We start from the raw sequence: 22,694 nt of genomic DNA, 5'->3' as shown, positions 1-22,694 counted from the left end.
TCCTCTTTAGGCTATGATATCTGGAGACCTGGATGTCCTCAAAGATTGGTGCTATGAAGCAGTAAGTATAAATATTAATAATGGGTCTCTAAAAGCTGGGATTCACTCTGGTGTTAATTTTGGGCCTGAAATGTCGCAAGATTAGGTTCAGCATGGCCCTAATCTTGGCCAAACAGTCACCATCCCCATTATGATATTGCTGTGTGCCTTGTCCTTCCTTTCCCCAGCCCCTCCCTCATGTTTGTCCCCTTCGTTTGGTGTCCTGAGAAACAGCTGCCTTGATCTTGTCTGCTATAAAATAGTAAATGTTTTCCCAGGTGTCTACTATGAGAGAATTTCAGCATTGGGTCCGCTTCTTTAAACACAAATGTATGTAAACTGTATCTGATCTGTAACTTCAGCAATAGCTCTATCATCACATTTTTTTAAGTTTGTGGAAGCAATCTTTGCCTGGAGATTCATTTATTCTTGTCCTTTAAATGCCGTCTGTTTCTGCTGCCCGTCCTGCTCCAGAATAATTGGGCTGTTGACAATGCACAGAAAATTGTATCCTTTTGTTAAAAAGGAAATCTAATTACTCAACATTTTTAATGTTTTAAAGTTGCATCAATTTCCACCACAAGAGGTCTGGAAATTCACATAAACCAGATAAGCTTGTGTAGGGAATCTTCTGCATTTTGAACTGGGCAGATCCTTTTCATAGGGCTTCAGTCTCTTTTGATTGTTTGTGTCTTTATTTAGAATAAAACCATCAATACCGTGGTATAACAGAGTGGGACGTTTAAAGCCGTGTGAAAGCATTTCAGCACTGATTTTAAGTACTTTAGTTTTACTCTGTAGACCAGCCCTCTTGAAAAGTTTGTAGTGGAGGCAGCAGGCTTACCCCCATACCTGAAATACTGAGAGGCAAGCGTTTCCTACATGTTTTATTTTAAACTTAAAACTAGCCAAGTTGAGAGTCCAGCTGCAAAACCAGCTGAAGAACTGAATGGAGTGTCCCATTGACGGGAGAATCTAGGACATCATGGGGGAAGGTCTCAAATTGTGCAAATCACTATTTGTAGCAAAGCAGCACCATTAGCTAATTTATAGAGAACAAAGGAAATAGCCATTCCCAGGGATGGTCTCAAACTCTCATAAGATATAACAGGAAGAGAACAAATTACTCCCTCTAAAACTTTTCTGACTCTGCCTTATTTGTTGTGCTAATGATTCATCCTTTGTGGAAGTCCAGGATAATAAATTTAGTGCAGACTTCTGTGTGTATAACAACTCCAATAAACAACTGGCCAATATTCAAATCAGGTTTGAGAATAACTAAATACCACCCACTAGCTCTCAAGGTGCAGTTCTTGGTTCAGTAAGGTTTCCCTGTCTAATCTCTCTTCAGAACCTTCTGCTTTGACTCATGTTAGTTTAACCTCCTTACCAGTAAGCTTCTGCAGGATATTTGCACTTTTAGGATTTGTGATAAAGATTAGAAGCTTTTCAAGACACAGACTGTGCCTTCCTTTTTGTTTGACCGATACCTAGTATATTGCTGGAAGCAAATAGCAATTCAGCATCTAGGACAACAGTTTTTGATGCATAAATAATAATGAAGCATTTGCGTCTAAAAAGGAGCCAGGAAAAACTTGGCTAATCTCCAAGTTCCGTGTACTGGGGAAATGGCTAGAAAGTTCACTTGCTTTCCGGATTGTTTCCATGTTTGCTGTCAGATCAGAACTGTAAATACTTTGGCTAGTGGGTGCTCTCAATGCATTTGTTCTGTGTCATTAATTATATGCCTACTGTTATGTCCAGCTGCATGACAGAGGGAGTCCCAGAGAGGGCTGGATTGTGAGGAACCCCCACCCCCATGAGCATTTAATGAAACGACCTGATATTTACATGAATATGGTAATCAGCATATTTGCAAAGAACTGACATTGTTCAGTGTGTTCATTTTGGATTGTTTCTTTTGAAATGTTCACTGTAAGGAATCCTCCCTCTTCCTTTCCTTTGTCACTGATTTCCTAGGATATGAAAAGTTCAAACATGTAACCAAAGTTTATATTGCTTTATTTAGACTTACAGTCAGCTTGCTCATCCAATCCAACAAGCCAAAGCAATGGGTCTCCTGTTCCACTCCAGAATTCTTGACATTGACAACATTGATGTAAGTTTCCCATTTTCTGTTCCTCCTCGGAGGTGGGTCAAATCCTGAGCTCCGGCTCAGACTTGACTTCTCACATGGGCACATTCCTATTGGCATTATGGCAGTATGTAGAGGCTCCAGCTGAGATCAGTGCTCCACTGTGCTAGGTGCTGTACATACACATAGCGAGAGACAGTTCCTACCTGAAGAGTTTATGATCTAAATTGACAAAACACACAGAAAGGATGGGAAGAGAATCAGTACCACACCACAGTACCTCTCATGAACTTCACTGGTAGTTTGCATCTGAAAGACCTCAAAATGTGGCCCGGTATCATTGCTTTACAGTTTAATAAATTGCCTAGAAGAGACTCCTTTTTTACAGTTCTGTGGGGTTTGGGGATGGTTTAAGGCTGCTGGTTTATGCTAGGTTTTACACCACTGCTATCTTACTGTTCTTGGGGTTTCCATTTCTCTCAGGGCTGGTCTACACTAGGGGGGGAAATCGATCTAAGATACACAACTTCAGCTACGTGAATAGCGTAACTGAAGTCAAGTATCTTAGATCGAGTTACCTACCGTCCTAACGGCGCGGGATCGACGTCCGCAGCGCCCCCTGTCGACTCCGCTACCGCCGTTCATGTTGGTGGAGTTCCGGAGTCAACAGGAGCTCGTTCAGGGATCGATATATCGCGTCTAGATGAGACATGATATATCAATCCCCGAGAAATCGATTGCTACCTACTGATACGGCAGGTAGTGAAGATGTAGCCTCAGAAAATGCTGCGTGCATTAAAATTGATGCTGCTCTATTTACATCTAAAATACAGTTTTATGATGTCTGGGTATTTGTGATTCCCTGGGTGTATGTAAGGGGGGTTTTCTGCTTCTTCAGCAAGTATTTCACACGTGGTGTGACTCACCCCTTCCACAGCTGCTCTAGCGTTTGCCACTAATCTTGCTAACATCAAGATGCAGAACCAGGGAGAAATACAGCAACCGACAGAGGCTGTGGAAGAGGATCACTGAGTTTGCTGCTTAGCAGTTCCATTGTGTGAAACATCCCAGAGGGAACTCTGTTCTGACGCTTGTCATTTTCTGCTTAGCCACTGGCCCAGTGAGAGAGAGTTGTGATAAAATCCTGGTTACAGACTGCAGGAGTCCCAGTGCCATTCCTGCAAAGGCACCTTGGTGTAAATCTATACCCAGGCAATTTAGAAAGACAAAAGATACAGGCAGATATCACTGACCCCGTGCGTGTGTGCAGATGGCTCATTGTGAATGATCATTCTTGGTGAACGTTTTAGTGGATCAGGTTCATGCAGTACAGGAAAACCTGCCTGAGAGAAATTACTGTAATTCCCAGAGACTTTTGTTGGGGAGGGAGGTTTATGGTTGTGAGTGAAGCTGTTTTCTTACTAGCTGCAGTGTCAGATATGGAATCAGTGGTTAAATATATTTATGGATTGACCTCTCCTTCCAAACTAAAGCAGATGTTTTCATTAGATGGAGAACGTAAGTTGTTAATGATACATAAATTGCAACAGTATTCAGTAAATATTTCTGGTTTGTATTTGGAAAGAAGCATGATGCACTCATATAATCTGAGGATGATGTACTTTCTAGTCAATTAGTAACTGAGGAGGATGTTAGACAGTGTCTACAAGGTGAGGAATAAACATTTTAAATTAACAGGCCCAGATAATCAGCACCCAATATTCCTAAAAGAACTGACTGAGGAGATCTGTGGCTGGCTGACGTTAATTTTTATTAAATCTTGGGATACTGGGGAACTTCCAGAAGACTGGAAGAGTGCTAATGCTGTGGCAGTATTCAAAAGGACAAGCAGAATGACTCAAGTAACCGTAGGCTGGTTAGCCTGACATCAATCCCAGACAAAATAGAGAAGCTGACACGGGATTCAGTGAATCAAGAATTACAGGATAGCAATATCATTTGTACTAGTCAACATGGTTTTATGGAAAATAGGTCTTATAATCTCATCAGAGAATGAAATCAGGTTTCACAAGTTTGTTTGATAGCTGTGTAGATGTAATATACGTACTTTTAAAAGGATTTGTACGCACAGTATTCTAATTAAAAAATACTAGTATACCATACTAAAATAGAACACCCTTCACTTCCTTCTCACCACCAGTGGCTGGAATCAGAGCTCTGTGGTTTTCACTACACAATTCCTCAATTCCTTTTCTGTTACTGAGAGTTTTCTCTGTATGGAGTTGTATACTTAGTACCCTACTTAGTTGCTCCGTGTGATACCCTTACCAGGGTTCAGATATTGACCATCTTCGGGGACAGAGGGAGAAAGGAGGCGATCCCCATTAGTGATCCCCCAAACAATGTGCTTGTTCTATTTGGGCGAGGGTCGCACCAAGGAACAGTGTTGAATTTTGTAAATTGTTCACTAAAAGGACTCAGGTGGCTAGAGGCCTTCGGTCTCAAGCAGCCGTGAGGCCAGATTCGGCTCCACGTCCTGCATTGGATTGGAGGTTGCCCTCTTGCTCAGTGACTGATACTGTCTGCATTCCAGGGCTGGCATCTCTCCAAAGAGGTGAAGAAGCTGTTTGACTCCTCAAGTGCGTTGGTGGAAGAGGTTTCATAAGGCCAGTCGGGACCTCTCCAGGTCTCATGGAGATTCTTGCTCTACGTCTAAAAGTAATATGGACTGATGCTGTGCTATTGCTGGCACACAGGATGGAGCAGGTGCTTCAGACTGCTCCCCGGTACAATCAGAGTTCCTGCACAAGAATGCTCACAAACTACTGGATATCCTCTAGCCATCTGCTCCAGGGAGGGTAGGCCTCTATATTAATGATGTGCTCCTAGAGCCTGTAAAGGTTCTTTGGAGTACTCTGGCTTCAGTGCTGCCTGGTGCAAAGTGTTCAGAGAACCGCTATTTTGTACGTGTGCAGGGTTTTGAAGACTTCTATTCTCTCCCAGTCCCTGCTTCCCTGGTTGTGACTGCCGGGAATGATAGAGCCCAGCAGGGCAGGTGTAAGTCTTCATCCAAGGACAGGGAGTCCAAGAGGTTGGACTTAATGGATTGGAAAATCTATACTTCCTCTTCCCTGCAAATGTATATTGTGAACTAGCTGTCATTGCTGTCCAAGTACAATGTTATTAATTTGATAGCTATGTCTAAATTTGTAGACCTGTTACCTGAAACCTCCAGGGAGGAATTTTGAGCGTTGATAGTCGAGGCCTGTTTGGTCGCCAAGACATCCTTGCAATTGGCTGAGGACATGGCAGATACGTTGGCCAGAGTTTGAGAGCACTTCTGCCTTCAGACTATTTTCAGGCAGTTTGTCCTCGTGTGGAGCTGCACTCTGAGCCTGCAGCTTGAATGTGCCTAAGGCTGTTGGATCACATGGCTGCTTGCATGCAGGTGGCCTAATTTGCCAGGTAAATTAGGCCACCTGCATGCAAGCAGCCATGTGATCCAACAGCCTTAGGCACATTAATAACATTATACTTGGACAGCAATGACAGCTAGTTCACAATATACATTTGCAGGGAAGAGGAAGTATAGATTTTCCAATCCATTAAGTCCACCCTCTTGGACTCCCTGTCCTTGGATGAAGACTTACACCTGCCCTGCTGGGCTCTATCATTCCCGGCAGTCACAACCAGGGAATCAGGAGGACCATCACTGTATGCCAGGGCATTCCCTTTGCTCGGTCACCGCTCACCAGGACCATTGTCACCGACGACTCCTCGCTAGGCTGGGGAGTGCATTTGTGGTCACTGAGAGTCCAGGGTCTATGGTCAGAACAGGAAGCTACATTTCATATCAACATTCTGGAGCTTTGAGCCATTTACAACGCATGTCACCTTTCGATACCAAATCGGGGGCTCAGTGGATCACATTATTATGGACAATTCCACTGTGACATATTGCGTGAACAGACAAGGAGGAACACACTTGAATGTGCTGTGTCGGGTAGCAATCAGACTTGGCAGTTTTGCATCAGAGAGAACATTATTACTGTGGCTGATCACTTACCTGCAGCCTAGAATCAATTCACAGATCACCTCAATAGCAATTTCTTCCTGAGTCAGAAGTGGTCTCTGAAGTCCAGTGTCCTTCAGTCCATCTTTACAATTTGGGGCATTCCTATGATAAATCTGTTTGCTACAAGAGACAAGAAGAAATGTCTCTTTTTTGCTTTCAGTGGGGCCTTAGTCCGGGCTCTCTGGCTAACGCCCTTCACCTGAGTTTGGAATCAGCAATCTTGTATGCTTTCCCTGTGATTCCAGTCATCCTGCAGGTAATCATCAAACTCAAGTTGGACCATGCCAAGGTCATCCTCATTGCTCCAGCATGACCCGAGGCAGCGTTGGTTTTCTGCCCTGTCATTATTGATTATCGACAGCATCCCATGTCTCTCCCACTTCATCCCCACCTACTGACCCAGCACCACAGTCAGATCTTGTATTCTGCACTCAGCTCTCTACATCTCACTGCATGGCTGCTCTGTAGTTAAATGAGGAGGAAAAATACTCTGAGGCTGTTCAACAGGTGTTGCTTAATAGTAGGAAACACTCTACTAGATTGGCCTGTTTGGCCAAATGGAAACGTTTTTGGTGTGGTCGTCTGCTAACGGTTCATCCAAGGTTGACAGGGATGCAGGACATCTTGGAGTACTTGTTGCATCTTCAGACTTCAGCTCTTCACTCAGTTCATTGAAAGGCCATCTGGCTGCAATTTTGGCATTTCATCTGCACATTCAGGGGAGACTAATATTTTCAGATGCCATGACAGCAAGGTTCTTGAACAGAATCCTTCATCGCCACCTGCCAGTGAAGAACAAGTTTCTTTGCTGGACATCAGTACAGTCGTAATGGCTCTGATGGTACCTTAATGGCTCTGATGTTTTGAGTCTTTTGCATCATTATCTTTTTCTCTTCTGTGTCAAAAACTGCATTCCCGGTGGCCCTAACATCTGCAAGGAACGTGAGAGAGTTGCTGGTTTAGATGGCAGAGCCTCCTTATATGCAATTCTCTAAAGACAAGGTGACCTTGTGGCCGCTCCTGAAGATTTTATCTAAAGTGATGTTACAGTTTCATCTGAACCAGGCAGTGAATCTACCAGCCTCTATCCTAAGCCGCATTCAGCCCTGGAGGAGCAGCATCTCCATTTGCTGGATGTCAGATGCTGTCTGTCTTTTACCTGGACAGGACTAAACCCCTTTTGTGATTAGCCTCGTCTGTTCATGTCATTTGCAGACCGGATGAAGGGACAAGCAGTCTCTTCACAGATGATCTCCTGGTGGATAACTTCCTCTATCAAGACTACATATGAAATAGCACAAGCTATGCTCCCTCAAAGGTATTTTAAGTGACCCTTCAGTACTGATATTTGTAGGGCTGCCACTTGGTCATCTGCACATATGTTTACCAACCATTATGCAATTACCATGGCATCCAGAGCAGATGCGAACTGTGGAGGAGCAGTCCTGCAGTCCTTGGTTAAGTTAGACATGGGGTTCTCAAACTGGGAGTCATGACCCGTCGAGGTCACAAGGCAGTTACATGGTGGTCACGAGCTATCGCCTCTGTGGGGCTGACAGCCCCCAGCCGCCATTAAATTACCCTCCCCCTATTTTTAATGCATAAGGGGGGCTCACAATTGGAAGCTTACTGTGTGAAATGGGTCACTGATACAAAAAGTTTGACGACCACTGAAGTAGACTGTGGGTCCTGCTTCCTGCAGGTACTGCTTGTGAGTCAGCTGCATCCCCTCGAAGAGGAAGAAATGGTTACTTACTGTAACTGGTTCTTCGAGATGTGATGCAGACGTGTGTTCCATAGCCCACCCTCTGTCCACTCTGCATTGCAGTCTGTACTCCTGACATTGGGTGCGAAGGAACTGAGGGACGTTGGGGTGGTGCTGCCTCATATAGTCAGGAGGGGGGCTACAGCCATGAGGCGCAAGTGCCACCGCCCTACAGGTACTACTAGGCAAAATTTTCCAGCTCCTGTACACTGGATGTGCACACACCCAAGTGGAATACACGCCCGCATCACATCTCGAAGGACCACAGTTACAGTCATAACCATTTCTTATCTATGTATATGTCATTATGAGACCAATGCTGGAATATTGCATCCAGTTTTAGTGTCCATATTTTCAAAAGGATGTTAAAAATTGGAAAGGGTACAGGAGAAAACCACAAATGATTTGAGGACTGGCGAACATACCTTACTGGGGGAGAAACTTAGACCTCAATTTGTTTAGCGTACCAAAAGGAAGACTGAGAAGTGACTTGATTACAGAGTATAAGTACCTGCAAGGGGAAGAAATACTGGCTACTGAAGGGCTCTTTAATGTAACAGAGAAAAGCAGAACATGAACCAATGTCTGGGCAGGGCCGGCGCTTCCATTTAGGCAGCCTAGGCAATCGCCTATGGCGCCAGGAGTATTGATGGGCGGCGTTTTGCCAGAGGGGGCGGCAGGCAGCTCCAGTGGAGCTGCCGCAGTTGTGCCTGTGGACGATCGGCTGCTCGCGCGGCTCCGGTGGACCTCCCGCAGGCACGACTGCTGCAGCTCCACCAGAGCCGCGGGAGCAGCCGACCGTCCGCAGCCACGACTGCAGCAGCTCCACCGGAGCCGTGGGACCAGCACACAGGGCGGCAAAATTGACGTGCACCTAGGGCACTAAAACCCCTAGCGCCGGTCCTGTGTCTGGGAGCTGAAACCAGACAAATTCACATTAGAAATTGGATACAAATGTTTAACACTGAGGGTGATTAACCATTGGAACAAACTACCAAAGAAGTGGTGGATTCTCCATCCCCTGAGGTCTTCAAATCAGAATGCCTTTCTGGAAGTTAAACGTTAGTCAGACACAAGTTGGCTCAGTACTGGAGTGTCTGGGTGAAATTCTTCTGTTGACCTAGCTACTGCTTCTCAGGTGGATTGTGTACATGGATAGGAAAACCCCTTCTGTTGATGTAGGAAGTGTCTACACTACAAGTTCTGTAGTCATGTGGCTGTGCTGCTCTAATACTTGTAGTGTAGACAACCTGAGAGGTACAAGACAACTTAAGCTACAGAGACCTAGTAGCAGGTAACTGAACGTGCAGTATATTGGACAGGGCAAAGCCATTTGAAAAGACCAATATTTGAAAAGCCATTTTGAAAGACTGTCTACACTAGAGGCAAGGGCAAACTACCAGTGTTGCTTAGGGTGCACAGTTTTTCACAGCTCTCAGCAACGTAGTGAGGTCGATCTAACTTTTAAGTGTAGACCAAGCCTCAGCCAATATACAGGACTGGTAATAACCTCAATTCTTTTCAGTTCAGTTTGAGATGTGAAGTTAGAAATACCACAGATGTATCCAAGACTCTTCAGGCAAGTTTCCCTAGCAACAGAGGCCAGCTGGTGGAAGAAACTAGGTAGTTTCCTCCTGTTTCCTGAACCACTAAACTGCCGCACAGCTTGTGATAGCCAATAACCTTGTGAGAGGACTATGATGGGAGCAGCACCGGGAGCTAAGGCTTGAGGCTCTTGGGTTTTGAGCTGCGGGATTCTAGGACTGGAATAGCAGGGGGCAGTTGAAGTTCATTGGCAGAGCTGCATGTGGGAAACTATCAACCCTCATAATGCCTGTGTTACACGAACTGCCAGTGCCCCACATTCCTTTTCAAAACAGGAAGAAATGGAGCTCATGGTGTTCCTTTTTCTCGTACTCATAATGCCATTGGTTGTACCTAGCAGCGGGAAACAGATGCCATAGTACTACATGGCAAATTGTGCTTTGAAAGACTGTTTGAGTTCCTCTGACTTGACTTCAGATGAGCATATTTTCTGTGAACCAAACATCATCATCATCATCATCACTCCCATAATCGCATTGGTCGGTGGGGCACCATCATTGATGAGCAATGCAATTCTTATAAAAGAACTGTTCCCCTCCCTCTCCTTCCAAGGCCCATATTGCCATAGTAATCTGAGGGCCTCCTGGGATACTAGACTGTCCCCTTCCATTACACCAGCTCCTCTGAAATAATAGGAAACCTTTCCTGCCCTTTCTGTAACATGAGGAATTAGATATGAGTGCCAACCAAGCAGGAATCTGCCCATTACAGCTGCAATTCCCTTGATTATCTCCAGCAATAAACAATGCATTCTAATCAAATGAACTTTATTGAAGTAATAAACATATCACTTTATTCTAAACGTCTCTCTTAATTTAGGAACATCCAGTATTAAGTCTGTGTCCAAGAGACATGACTTCATGGTGTGCTGAATAATAACTCCTGGGTGGGAAGTTTAGATTTATTTTCCTCCCCCTTCCGTTGCTAAATAGAACAATGTCACGGTAGCAGGACTGGAGTTCTGACTGAAGAGGCACTTTGTGTCTGTTTTCAGCCATTTACAACTTCCTTGAATTACTACCCTGGGGTTGCCTTTGTTTGTTCTTCGCCCAAAGGTGAATGGGCAAGGGGATATTTAATAACGTTCTCCTGTGACCTTTGAGCCAAAATGTATTGTCAGACATTCTTCTGATACTTTTTTACACTCAGAAAACACTTATGTTGGCATGTACAGACAGTGTTTTAAATCAGAATGGCATCTTTGCTGTGGTTGGGAAAGAACATTTAGAATGAAAATAGCAAACTGCAGCATGTCACTTCCAAAACTGAACTGTTGTGTGTGCAAAATGATTCTCCAGATAGTGTTTTATACACATACAGTGAAGTAATGTTCCATTTGTATTTGAATATGTAATTCCCATGTACATGTGAGAAGAGTGAAACTTAAGACCAACACTTTCAAACATAGATATTTAAATACATATTTGAGGTACCTAGACAAACATTCTAATTTTCAAAGATGCTGAGCACCCACAGCTTCCTTTGACTTCAGTGGGATTTTTTGGTGCTTAGCACCTATCAGATGAAGACCTCTTGTTTAAGTGCCTTAATATGGATTTAGATGTGCAACTTTAGGAACGCACATTTCAAAATGTTGACTTAGAAGCATGTAACATAACAAACTGACTGGAGACAGTTTTCTTTTTTACTAAAAATTAAATGCAAAAAGCCATACTAGTACAGAATTGTGATTCAAATGTAGATGTTACATACACAGCTATAATGAAATTCAGTGCACAAACTGCAGCTTATGTTAAGACAGAAAAGGTATATATATACATCACCATCTGCATTAGCAGAAAATGGCAGTCCAATTGAATTCCTGAACTGGCACATGACCGTAAAGTCTGGCTTTAGACACGTGGGATGAAAGTGCTTAGAGCTGAATGTTTGTCACTGAGTAATCTGGTTCCCTGCCTCACTCCCGACTGAGCTGCTAGGGAGGTGGCAATATGACTTATTGCTGTGCTAGAAACTTAGGGCTGGTCTACGCTACAGTCTCCCTCCCACCAATGTAAGTGCCCTACTACACCGACATAATAACTCCACCTCCACGAGAGGCGTAAGGCTTATGTCGGTTACTGACATCAGCTGTTGTCTTGTCACCTGCTGTGAAATTGACAAGAAAGCTGGGCAGCTAGAGCCTAGCTACCCCCCACTCCCCTGGAGCACTGGGCCCAGGAGCCTGTGGGGCAGCTGGACTCGTGACAGGGAGCTGCCAGTGGAGCTGAGACCAGGCTCTCTGCTCCTCACACTGCCCCTCTTAGGTCAGTGGAAGCGTTCTTGGTAAGGACATGCACCACTCGTGACTCAAGGAAGGTCATGTGGATGTACCTCACTGGCAGAATTAATGTGGTAGCTATAGGTTGACCTAATATAGCTCCAACTACCTTTCTAGTGAAGACATACTCTTAGGCTCAAGTGCAACTGGGAAAGCTTCTTCTGATGTTAACATGCAGAAAGACATCTCCACTTTCTAATAGAAAATTTTTCTCATTACAGCTTGCTATGGGGAAGATGATGGAGCAGGGACCTGTATTAATTATCACTTTCCAGGCTCAACTTGTTATGGTGATTAAAAATCAGAAAGGAGAGGTGGTAGAAGGAGATCCGGTAAGTGATGCAGTCAAGGCTGATTCCCCACTCTGGCACTTTGAGTGCAGAGGTGGGGGCCCTCAAGGATTCTAGCAATAAATACTGGCCACTCCAGGCTTGTATTAAACTCCCAAGGTTACAGCTTTTCTCTGACCTTGGATGGGTAGATGCTGCCACCACCCAAGTGCGAAACCCCTTTGAGAACCAGGAAGGCGCACTTGGGAATTCCTTCCTGTGGGGTACCCTCAAGCCCTTTCACCCCTCACTCCCAGCCAGAGAAGAGGTGAGAAAGAACAAAGGAAATCAGCTGTTGCTATCAGCTAATTAAACAACGTGTGCACAAACCTCTTAGGACAAAAATCCAATCCTGTTCTTAAAAAAGGTAAATTTTATTAAAGCAAAAAGAAAGGAAATACATCTGGAAACTCAGGCTATTGCTAGATTTAAAAAGAGCAAATAGAAGGATTATGCATCAAGAATAGATCTTGAGGTCCAGCTTAAAGGTTACAAGCAAAACAAAAGCACCTGGGGTTAGCACAGAGTCATCCGCAAGCCATAAAGAAATAAAAGGAGATAAACCTGATCGTGTCTTCCCAGACATTTCCTGATCTGCTTACATAGCTGGGATTTCAAATGAGTAGTTTCTAGGTATGATACTGATGATTTTTCATACCTGACCCCAAGCTTTTTGCAGCATAGCTTCCATCCTGTCTCTGCTTCTGTCTGAGAATAACCACACACAGACGAAAGGGAAGTCTTGTTTCAATTTCAAAAAATTCTAGCCTTCCCATTGGTTCTTTTGACCAGGTGTCCACTCACTTCCTTTTACCTATGCATAGCAGTGATACTTTTTAGCCCTTTACAGGTAAAGCATGTAGAGAACAACTACTAAGGGGGATTTCATAGTTAACTGGCTGGCTGGGTCCATAAAAGGGGACTAGCACCCCCACCCTTTATTTATCACCGATACCCTGTACTGTGTGTGAAAAATGAAGTGCTTTGCAGTCAGTTCTAGTGAGATTGTGTGCATTCAATTTTAATCCAGTCATCACTGTAACACACACATCTGCCATGGAACCTGGCTAATGTGCATTTAACTAATCCATACTCTCCATAATTCACCCCCACAAACACATGCCCTCTCTGCTTCTGAGCAGAGATGAAATAGTGCTGTAGCAGGAGGTCTCATTACTTCACTATGTTTGCTAGAACATCACTAATTAAAACTAAGCTTGTCCAATAAACGAACAAGTACATTTTTTGATGGAGAACCGGGCTTTCTTTAGGATGATCACTTACTAATAGATGAAGTTCAGTACTTCACAATGGGTCTCCATATCACCAGTGTGAAGTAACAAGGTCCTGCCCTCAAAGCACACATGAAAACTTTGCCCTGTAAGCATGTCCAAACGTCTCGTATGTCCCAGAACTCAGATGCTTTCACTGATATTAACAGAGATCTAGCAAATGGAGCAATTGATTTAAAAAAAATTCCACCAACAGAAAAAACTGGCGGGAAGTACTTGGAAAAACAAGAGATCTGATGGTCAGACCCTTAGCAGCCCTCTTAAAAAGTGCTCAGAATGAGGAAGGTGTAATGAGCTGGTGTAGAGCTGATGGGATTTGTGTCTTTATAGTGGGAAATGGTGATTGAGTCCAATAAGTTGCACTTCAATCCCAGGTGAAGTCATGTAACCAAATAACGAAAGGGCAGAGTATCCAGATGCATCTAGCACAGGGAGTCGCTCCCCCTCAGTACACTTGCTCCCTTCCTGTGCCTGGCTTGGCTCAGCCACTCAGAGCTCTGTGCTTGTCAGATGCAGGGGGTGGGGGTGGCAGGGACACTGCCTGAGTTCGTTGTGCTGGTACATTTAAAGGGCCCAGGGATCCTGGGCAGCAGTGGGGAGTAGCAAAGGGTGGGATTATGGTTTAGAGAAGGTTGTGAAACCCGAGGGGATGAGGGCCGTGGGCAGCAAGGCACCCAGAGGATTACACAGAATCACTCTCAGCATGCTGCTTGATTGCATTGCTTTAAAATCTAATGACAGAGCTGCTAGACAAAGGGAATTTAGTGGGTGGAAAGTCCCAGCAGTGGCTCAAGCCAAACTGGGAATAAGCAAGGGTGTTACTGTCTAGCCAGGATTGAGTGCAGAGAGGAACAGGGGCTGCTACCTTTATGGATCTCCCTGCTGGGGACTGTCATCTTGGTGTGGGTTTTGAACAATCAATCTCACTTCCGTCACATACATCCCATCACTTCATGGCTGAAATGTAGGATCTTTCTGAGCAAATAAAAAAAAGTTGCATATTAAAAACTTTTTGGGAAAAACAGCAGGGATAGAAGTAAAGACAGTAACCTCCCCCCACCCCAAGTTAGAGGGTTAGCCTTACTCAACATGCCTCAGTTAATCAGCTAAACACTTCTTAATGTGGCTGCTTTACATAGCCCTGGTCTACACTATGGGGTTAGGTCGAATTTAGCCGCGTTAAGTCGATTTAAAAATGAATGCATCCACACAACCAACCCCATTCCATCGACCTAAAGGGCTCTTAAAATCGACTTTTGGACTCCTCCCCGGTGAGGGGAGTAGCGCTAAAATCGACTTTTCTGGGTTGAATTTGGGGTTGTGTGGACACAAATCAATGGTATTGGCCTCCGGGAGCTATCCCAGAGTGCTCCATTGTGACTGCTCTGGACAACACTTCGAACTCCAATGCACTAGCCAGGTACACAGGAAAAGCCCTGGGAACCTTTGAATTTCATTTCCTGTTTGGTCAGTGTGGTGAACTCAGCAGCACAGGTGACCATGCAGTCCCCCCCTTATCATAGAGCACAGAATGTTTCTACACTCCCCCTATCATCTGCGAAAAAAGTGCACTCGCAATGACATGTTTTCCGAGCTCATGCAGTCCTCGGGCACAGCTTAATGCATGGAGGCATTCGGTGGCAGAGGCCAAGAAAGCAATAAGTGAGCTCGAAGAGTGGAGACAGGATGCGATGCTGAGGTCAATGGGGGAGCAAATGGACATGATGAAGCATCTGTTGGAGCTGCAGGAAAGCCAACAAGAGCATAGACCCCCGCTGCATCCACTGGATAACCACCTACCCTCCTCCCTAAGTTCCATAGCTTCCTCACCCAGATGTCTAAGAACGCGGAGGGGGTGAGAGGAAGCTCTGGGCACCCAGCCACTCCACTCCAGAGGATGGCCCAAGTAACAGAAGGCTGCTTATTGTTGAATGACAATGTGGCCATGTCTTTCCCTCCTCCCCCATCCCACCAGGCTATCTTGTCTGTTATCTTTTTTTTTAAATTAATAAAGAAAGTATGCATGGTTTCAAAACGATAGTTACTTTTTTTCAAAAGGGGGAGGATGGTTGGTTTACAGGGAATTAAAATCAACAAAGGGGGTGGGTTTGCATCAAGGAGGAACACACACAACTGTCACACCGAAACCTGACCAGTCATGAAACTGGTTTTTTAAAGCCTCTCTGATGCGCAGCGCGCCTTGCTGTGCTCTTCTAATCGCCCTGGTGTCTGGCTGCTCAAAATCAGAGCCCAGGCAATTTGCCTCAACTTCCCAGCCCACCATAAACGTCTCCCCCTTACTCTCTCAGATATTATGGAGCACACAACAAGCAACAATAACAGTGGGAATGTTGGTTGCATTGAGGTCTGACCAACAGCACCAGCAACCTTTTAAACGTCCAAAGGCACATTCTACCACCATTCTGCACTTGCTCAGACTATAGTTGAACTGCTCCTTACTACTGTCCAGGCTTCATGAACGGATCCCCCGAGCTCGTTGCTGGGGAGCAGGAGAACAGAGTTGCAGGGGAAGTGATGGAGCCTTACACCATGCCCTGGAGGTTGCTAGGAGCCGGGCAGGGAAGACGTTCCCAGAACCCCCGGCCTAGCTACATGTCCAGCGAGGACAGTTACCAGTCTTACTGCACCGTCTTGCCAGCAGCAACCAGAAGGACCGGAACAGATCCCCCGAGCTCATCGCTGGGGAGCAGGAGAGCAGAGATGCAGTGGAAGCAGTGGATGACGATGGTTAGCAGTCCTACTGCAACATCTGCTGCCAGCCGCCTCCAGGAGAAACCAGTACAGATCCCCCAAGCTTGTTGCTAGGGTGCAGGAGAGCAGAGTTGCAACAGAAGCGGTGGATGAGGACGGTTAGCAGTCCTACTGCATCGTCTGCTGCGAAGGCAAGGAGCTGCTGCTGTGTAGCAATGTCAGCTGCAGCAGGTGCTTCTGTGTCGAATGCTTGGAGATCTGGTTAGGGCAAGGCACATCGGCCAAGGCAAAAGAGCAAGAGCCCTGGAGCTTTTTCTTGTGTCAACTTCACCAGCGACAAAGGACAAGAATATGATGCACCTAAAATCTTAAAAGGCCTGCACATTTCCCAGAGTCACTACCCTTGATAACAGAACGTCCATGATTGCATTGGCTACTTGGATCACAGCAGCCCCTCCAGTAGACTTGCCCACAACAGCAGTGGTGACGGTGAGGTGAGCGAGCTCCATGCTTGCGGTTGTATGGCGTCCTCATGGGTAACCCAGGAAAAAAGGCATGAAACGATTGTCTGCCTTTGCTTTCACAGGGGGAGGGGTGACTGACAACATGTACCCAAAACCGCCCGCGACAATGTTTTTGCACCATCAAGCATTGGGAGCTTAAACCAGAATTCCAGTGGGCACAGAGACTGGGATAGCTACCCACAGTGCACCATTCTGTAAGTCGATGCTAGCTACGGTAGTGAGAACGCACTCCGCCGACTAAATGTGCTTAGTGTGGACATACACAATCGACTGTATAAAATCGCTTCCTAAAAATCAACTTCTATAAAATCAACCTAATTTCATAGTGTAGACATATCCATAGATACCAGAATTTCATACGCTTGGTCTGTTCTTCATGCACTTGGCTTTTGTGTGTACCTAGGTTGTCTTGGATCAGCTGTTTCTGATGTTTCTGGACTGCATGGAAGTGTCTGAGAGTCTCATGTGACTCTTCATGAGAGAAAAACCATAATGAAAGAGTAATTATGAATAATGGCATCTGGTTGGGGCCCTGTAAGACCATCTGAAAGGAGCAGTGAAAGCCCATTTGTTAAGTAGGAGAATGATGTCAAACTAGGAGCTGCTGTGAGTACCTGGGAGGAGGGAGTGATGAAAAGGGAGTGGCAGTATTGTGGTAACTGTTCTGACTGCTGCTCCACACACATGCTCTCAGCTACCTGTGGTGGTAGCTCTATACTGCAGCTGTAAGTAATATCTAGCTCTCACCATTAGGTCTCGAAGTGCTTTGCAAAGGACGTCAGTATCATTATCCCCATTTAAAGATGGGGGAAACTGGGGAACAACAAATTGGGGCACATTAGGACCTTCATTTCCCAGCGGGGCTGTTTCCTGTTTTTATATTTAATTTGTTTATTTGTATGTTTTAGATGCATGCTTTCTTGCCTTTCTCCGTCCTTGATGAAGTGGGTGTGAGCATGAGGAGCCCAGAGGTTCTGGGAACTTGGGCAGAAATTTAGCAAAATGGACTTGAAGTGGGATAAATTAAAATTAATAAATTGCAAAAGGGGTGGGGAATAATCTCAAGCCCTGTGAGTTTAAGTTCTGGATCCACTGTAATTATATTAAGGTTCTGGCTCAAATTAGGTAAACTGTTCTCCTTGCCTCATGCTAGACACTGCACATGGCACTGTCCTGTGTTGGGACCTCTGAAAGCTACTCTGGGGATGCCTGACTGACCATGCCTTGTCCTGGAATCTGTGTGTGAATCACTTCTTGCAGTGGTTTCATTTGTCCGTGTAGGCTGTAGACAGCGTCATTCACCTAAGCACCGTCTGCAGATAAGTTCTGTCAAGCTCGTTTTGGGAGTTAATGACACATGGGTTTAAGAGCTTGTGAAATTTTCTGGAAGTCTTTGTGGCCGAGTGGCAGGCTCTCCAGCCGGCTCTCGCTGTGTCTGGACGATGTTTAAGTAGTTTAATGATGTATAATAGGTGACACTGCAAGGAGCCTGGTGCTGGCAGTTTCCAGGAGCCTTCCATTAAAATTAATATACGTATTTCATAAATACTGGCTTTTCTCAGCCATTCTTCTCAGCCCAGACTGTAGGTTTTCAGAAAAAAGGTCTAATTTTAATGATGGGGGCCCATCTGGACTGATTTGCAGCCTGTCATATTAACCACAGAGAGAAGAGAGTTCTGTTTAGTGATTTCTCACCTTGAATTAGCCTATTGGTAAAAGTTGGGTATTAATGGGCTGATTTATTAAAGGGGATATCAAAGCCCATTTTCTGTCTGGTTCCTTGAGAACAGCAATACATCCAGGAGATGTATTAAAATGCTGTACAGGAAAGGAAACTTTAGTTTAATTCAGTGTCAGCTGCAGGCTGCCTGGCTGCCATGATTGTTTTACTGTTGCACTTCTGCAGCGCTTGGAGTCATGAGCAAATGAGCTTCTAGGTAAAAAGGAGCCTCAAGCTGTAAACTCGCTAAATAGAAATCATCTGCTTCTTCCTGCTGCAGTATTGCCCTGTTTGCGCTCACCCACTACAGTGCTGCAAACTCCCCCTCAGTGGGATACCTAGGAGGTTTGGGAGCATATGAAATGATGATGCCAGGTGTTCTAGCAAATACACCATTTTAAAAAGAGAGCAGGGGACAGATGCCTGTGGAGTTTTGCACAGTTGATCTGGGGAAATAGGCCTTTAACCATCCAGCAAAGCACTTTTGAAAGGTTCCAGGAATCCTCTTTAAAATTAATCCTGAGAGATTGTGGTGCAGGATGCTGTGCCTGTCACAGCATCCCATGGGAATAAGGGACAAATTTTAATCTTAACTGCAGTTTAGAAATCCACTTCTGGGAGTTCAGATGTTTGTAGTCCCAGTTTCTTTGAATATATGCAGCAACATGCACTGCACATCCAAGATTAGGATGTAGCTCTGTTAATAAAAATGCAAAATCAGTCACCCAGAACTCCCACAGTGCAGGTAACGGGTTGGTTTTTTTTTTTTGTTCTGTGATCTCATTCCCCAGTAAGAGAGCCATCTTCCCTGTGTTTTGGTGTCACAAACTGTCTGTAATGTGCCAGTCTCTTACCACTTCAAAAGTTATTTTTTCTCCCTTGGTATCCTGCTGTTAATTAATTTATCGTATAAGACTGATCTCACACTTGGTAAAGCAACCCCCATCCTTTCATGTATTTATACCTGCTCCTATATTTTTCACTTCATACATCTGATGAAGTGGGTTCTATCCCATGAAAGCTTAAGCCCAAATAAATGTTAGTCTCTAAGGTGCCACAAGGATTCCTTTTTTTTTTTTAGATCCCTGTAGTTGTCTGCCACATTTCCAATAAAACACCCTATTTTTCAGGAGCTGAAACCCTTCCAGCTAGATCACAACTTTGGTGCCAATTTTCTCCTTTCTTAGTTTGCCTCTTTCATTACAGAATTTAATGAAATGGAGTTTTAACATCACAAATAGCTGAAAAATGCAAATTAAGGTTTCAATAGCAATTAACTCAGCCCTATTACCCATCTTATATGTTTATACACTTAACAGCATAGACTTCTTCAGGAAAATACTAGAGTAGAACCCCAGAGTTACGCCGGAAGTGCACAATCAGGCAGCAGCAGAGACTTATAAAATAATAATAATACAGTATAGTACTGAGTTAAATGTAAACTACTAACACAATAAAAGGGAAGCAGCATTTTCCTTCTGCACAGTAAAGTTTCAAAGCCATATTAAGTCAATGTTCGACTGTAAACTTTTGAAAGAACCGCCATCACATTTTGTTCAGAATTGAGTGTTTCAGAGTTACAAACAACCTCCATTCCTGAGATGTTCATAACTCTGCGGTTCTACTGTATACGTATTGACCCAGGATAACAGGACTCGAGTGAGTACTACATGTGTGCAGGGCTTTGACCTGGATGGAAATGTAACAGTTGCATTTCCTGCAGTTTTGTGAGTTACTAAGGAGAGAAGGAAGGGCAGGGGGTGGGGAGACATGGGGGAAAAGTTAAAAGGCGAAAAATGACAGAAGAGCAGGGCAAACAAGCTTTCTAATGGGCACCAGCCAGCCCAAGGCTGTTGGAGATTGCATACTTAGGTGTTTGTATGCACACAAGTCCATATTCAAATACTCTCAGCTTTATGTAATCAGAGGTACTAACTGCAGGAGATTCCCTGCAGAGTTCAGCTGCTCCTGGGCTATCTGTGTTTAAACTGGTTGTCGGAACAGGAAAATGCGTGTGTGTTCTTGTTGCCATATAACTCAAATGGCTGCCTGGCTCACATTTTCAAGCATCACAACCCTATGGGGAAAAGCTAATCAGGGACAATTCAGCCCAAAAGGTTAAGTTTTTGAAACACTGCACAAGAGAAAGTGAGCTTATGATATCCAGCATTTTGGTAACCTTAACTAAAAGAGATAAAAACAAAATCTATGTCGGACTTGTATAACACCGGTGTTGCTCTCTGCGTGTGTGGTGGTGCTGGGGGTTGACTCCTACCCCAATAGCGGTGCTATGTTCTCTGTGAGGGGGAAGGGGTATGACTCATAGCCCACAGCAATGCTGTGTTCTCTGCAGTGTGTAGTTTCAGTTCTAACAAGTGAATTTTTGTTTCAGGACAAAGTTCTGCGGATGCTGTATGTGTGGGCGCTCTGCAGAGACCAGGATGAACTCAACCCGTATGCTGCTTGGAGGTTATTGGACATTTCTGCTTCAAGCACAGAGCAGATCCTCTAAGAACGCCATCCAAGAGCTTCCTACACCTCTCACTTGCACCAGTGCCATGTCTGAACTTGCAGCAGCCTACAGTGTAAGAAGGGAGCTGTGGGGAACAGTCTGTGTTGGTTCCTTTTCAGAAAAGGCAGCTACTGGGTGTGCAATCACTTTCCCAGTCCCTGGTGTGACCTGCCTGGGACCGACATGGCTACCCTGGGCACGGCGCTAGCTTTACGCTGTAGGAATGTGCAGTAGATTTAAGTGTAACTGATTTAAGACACTAGCAGTTGCTGTTGGTTCCTTTTTAAATCTTGGCTGGAGGAGGCTGGCCTCTTTCCTCCCCATGTTCCTTAGTGCTTCCTGACATGGACCCAGGTGGGTATTGGGCAGTAGCAAAGTGACATGTATCGTTTGCAATGTCAGCATCTATAGTAACCCAAAGACAGACTCCCCAGCTCCCTGAAAGGCTCTCAAAGTACTTTCAGGACATGCAGGTCTCAGCTGCTCTTTTACTAGGTTGCACCAATAAGCCTTCTGTTGATGCAGTGTCGTGCACTTTACCAAGCCAAATGCAACCATGCCTCCACACGTGCACCTTCCGCAGAGTCGTGTGGGGCCGTATCAACACAGACCTGGCTGTAGCAGTGAGGAGTGCTCCCAGTTGTGTTACACACAGTTCTCTTCTGGTGCAGGTGGGACCCACTGCTTTGAGAGTCTCTGTGTTTGAATCTCCCCAGATCCACTGGTGGTCACATGAGCTGTACTTACCTGGGCAGAGTGCCAGTTGTGACAGAAAGGGGTGGAGCTGTAGAATACGGACTAGGGACAAGAGGGATGGATGCAAACAGTTGGCATTATCTGCTCTAGATGCAACAAACAGAGCAAATAAGATGCAAAACCAGCTTGAGCCATAGGCCCCCCCCACACACACACCCCAGTTATTTATTGCTCAGACTGAGTGCAGAGGGTATGATTCACTTACCTGCTCTGTATGAATTGAAGGGTACAGTCTCCTGCTGCAGGTGGAGGTGCGTACCTGGCCTCTCACTTGGACCTGTGTGATGGCTACAGAGCTTGAAGGAGGTTCACTGGCACAGAATCCAAACTGGTGCTGGGTAAATGGAGGTTCAGCTGAGATGGTCTTATGTTCATAAATTATTCTGCTGCCTCCTTCAATAAAGAGTGAAGATTCTTTTAAGGGTGTGACTTATTTGGGCAGAGGATTTACCCAATAGGGGATTCAAGGGAATGTTGACCCCTGGCTTTTTCCAATTCTCCACAAAGCAGAAGAGCTGTTTTTTTCCTTTGTAATTAAAGAAAATCATTCTGCCTGTCCCTCCTCCTCCTCCCCTTATGAGTGTCCAGAGCAGTTCTTTGGATGAATCTAAATGAAATCAACTGTCTAGCCCAGGCATCATTATCATTCCTGTAGCAGCTGCTGCAGACAGTCTGATGTTTGCAGCAAGTACAGCACCCATTGGCTTAGGCACCCACACATGAGGCACAACTCTGCCATGCCGGGGTCTCCCGCTCTCAGGACGGGCATTTGTTTCCTTTACTGGCTGTGGATGTGCTCTCAGTTCAGCCAGTTCCACGTCGGTGCTCTTATGAGTGGAGTCATTTTAGTTTTTTTAAACTTAATGTCTTGAATTCATGTTCCTAATATCTGAACAAAATAAATTCCACACTGCAGAATCCAGTGATGGACTAGATGAGTCCCTGCGTGTGACCAGCTCCAGTAGCAAGAGGACAAATGGTGGGCTTGGGTCTTGTTCAGTGTTTGAGGAAGAAGGTGGTGTTGTGAA

The 22,694-nt window shown here is 45.0% G+C and overlaps 1 protein-coding gene across 3 annotated transcripts in view; it reads left to right on the top strand.

Moving 5' to 3' along the window:
* Positions 1–22,087, top strand: part of TIMM44 (translocase of inner mitochondrial membrane 44) — a 57,353-nt gene extending 35,266 nt beyond the window's left edge. For all 3 annotated transcript variants that reach the window (XM_050933787.1, XM_050933788.1, XM_050933790.1), the window contains 4 exons: positions 11–61; positions 2,069–2,158; positions 12,043–12,153; positions 20,791–22,087. In XM_050933787.1, the coding sequence (XP_050789744.1) occupies positions 11–61; positions 2,069–2,158; positions 12,043–12,153; positions 20,791–20,910 (372 nt within the window). In that variant the 3' untranslated portion in view covers positions 20,911–22,087. The remainder of the gene's footprint in view (positions 1–10; positions 62–2,068; positions 2,159–12,042; positions 12,154–20,790) is intronic.
* Positions 22,088–22,694: the final 607 nt, after the last annotated feature.

The sequence above is a fragment of the Gopherus flavomarginatus genome, chromosome 24, assembly GCF_025201925.1.
Source record: "Gopherus flavomarginatus isolate rGopFla2 chromosome 24, rGopFla2.mat.asm, whole genome shotgun sequence".
In the NCBI taxonomy this organism is placed as follows: Eukaryota; Metazoa; Chordata; order Testudines; family Testudinidae; genus Gopherus; species Gopherus flavomarginatus.
Note: the sequence above shows the minus strand (reverse complement) of the source record. Positions and strands in the feature narration are given on the sequence as shown.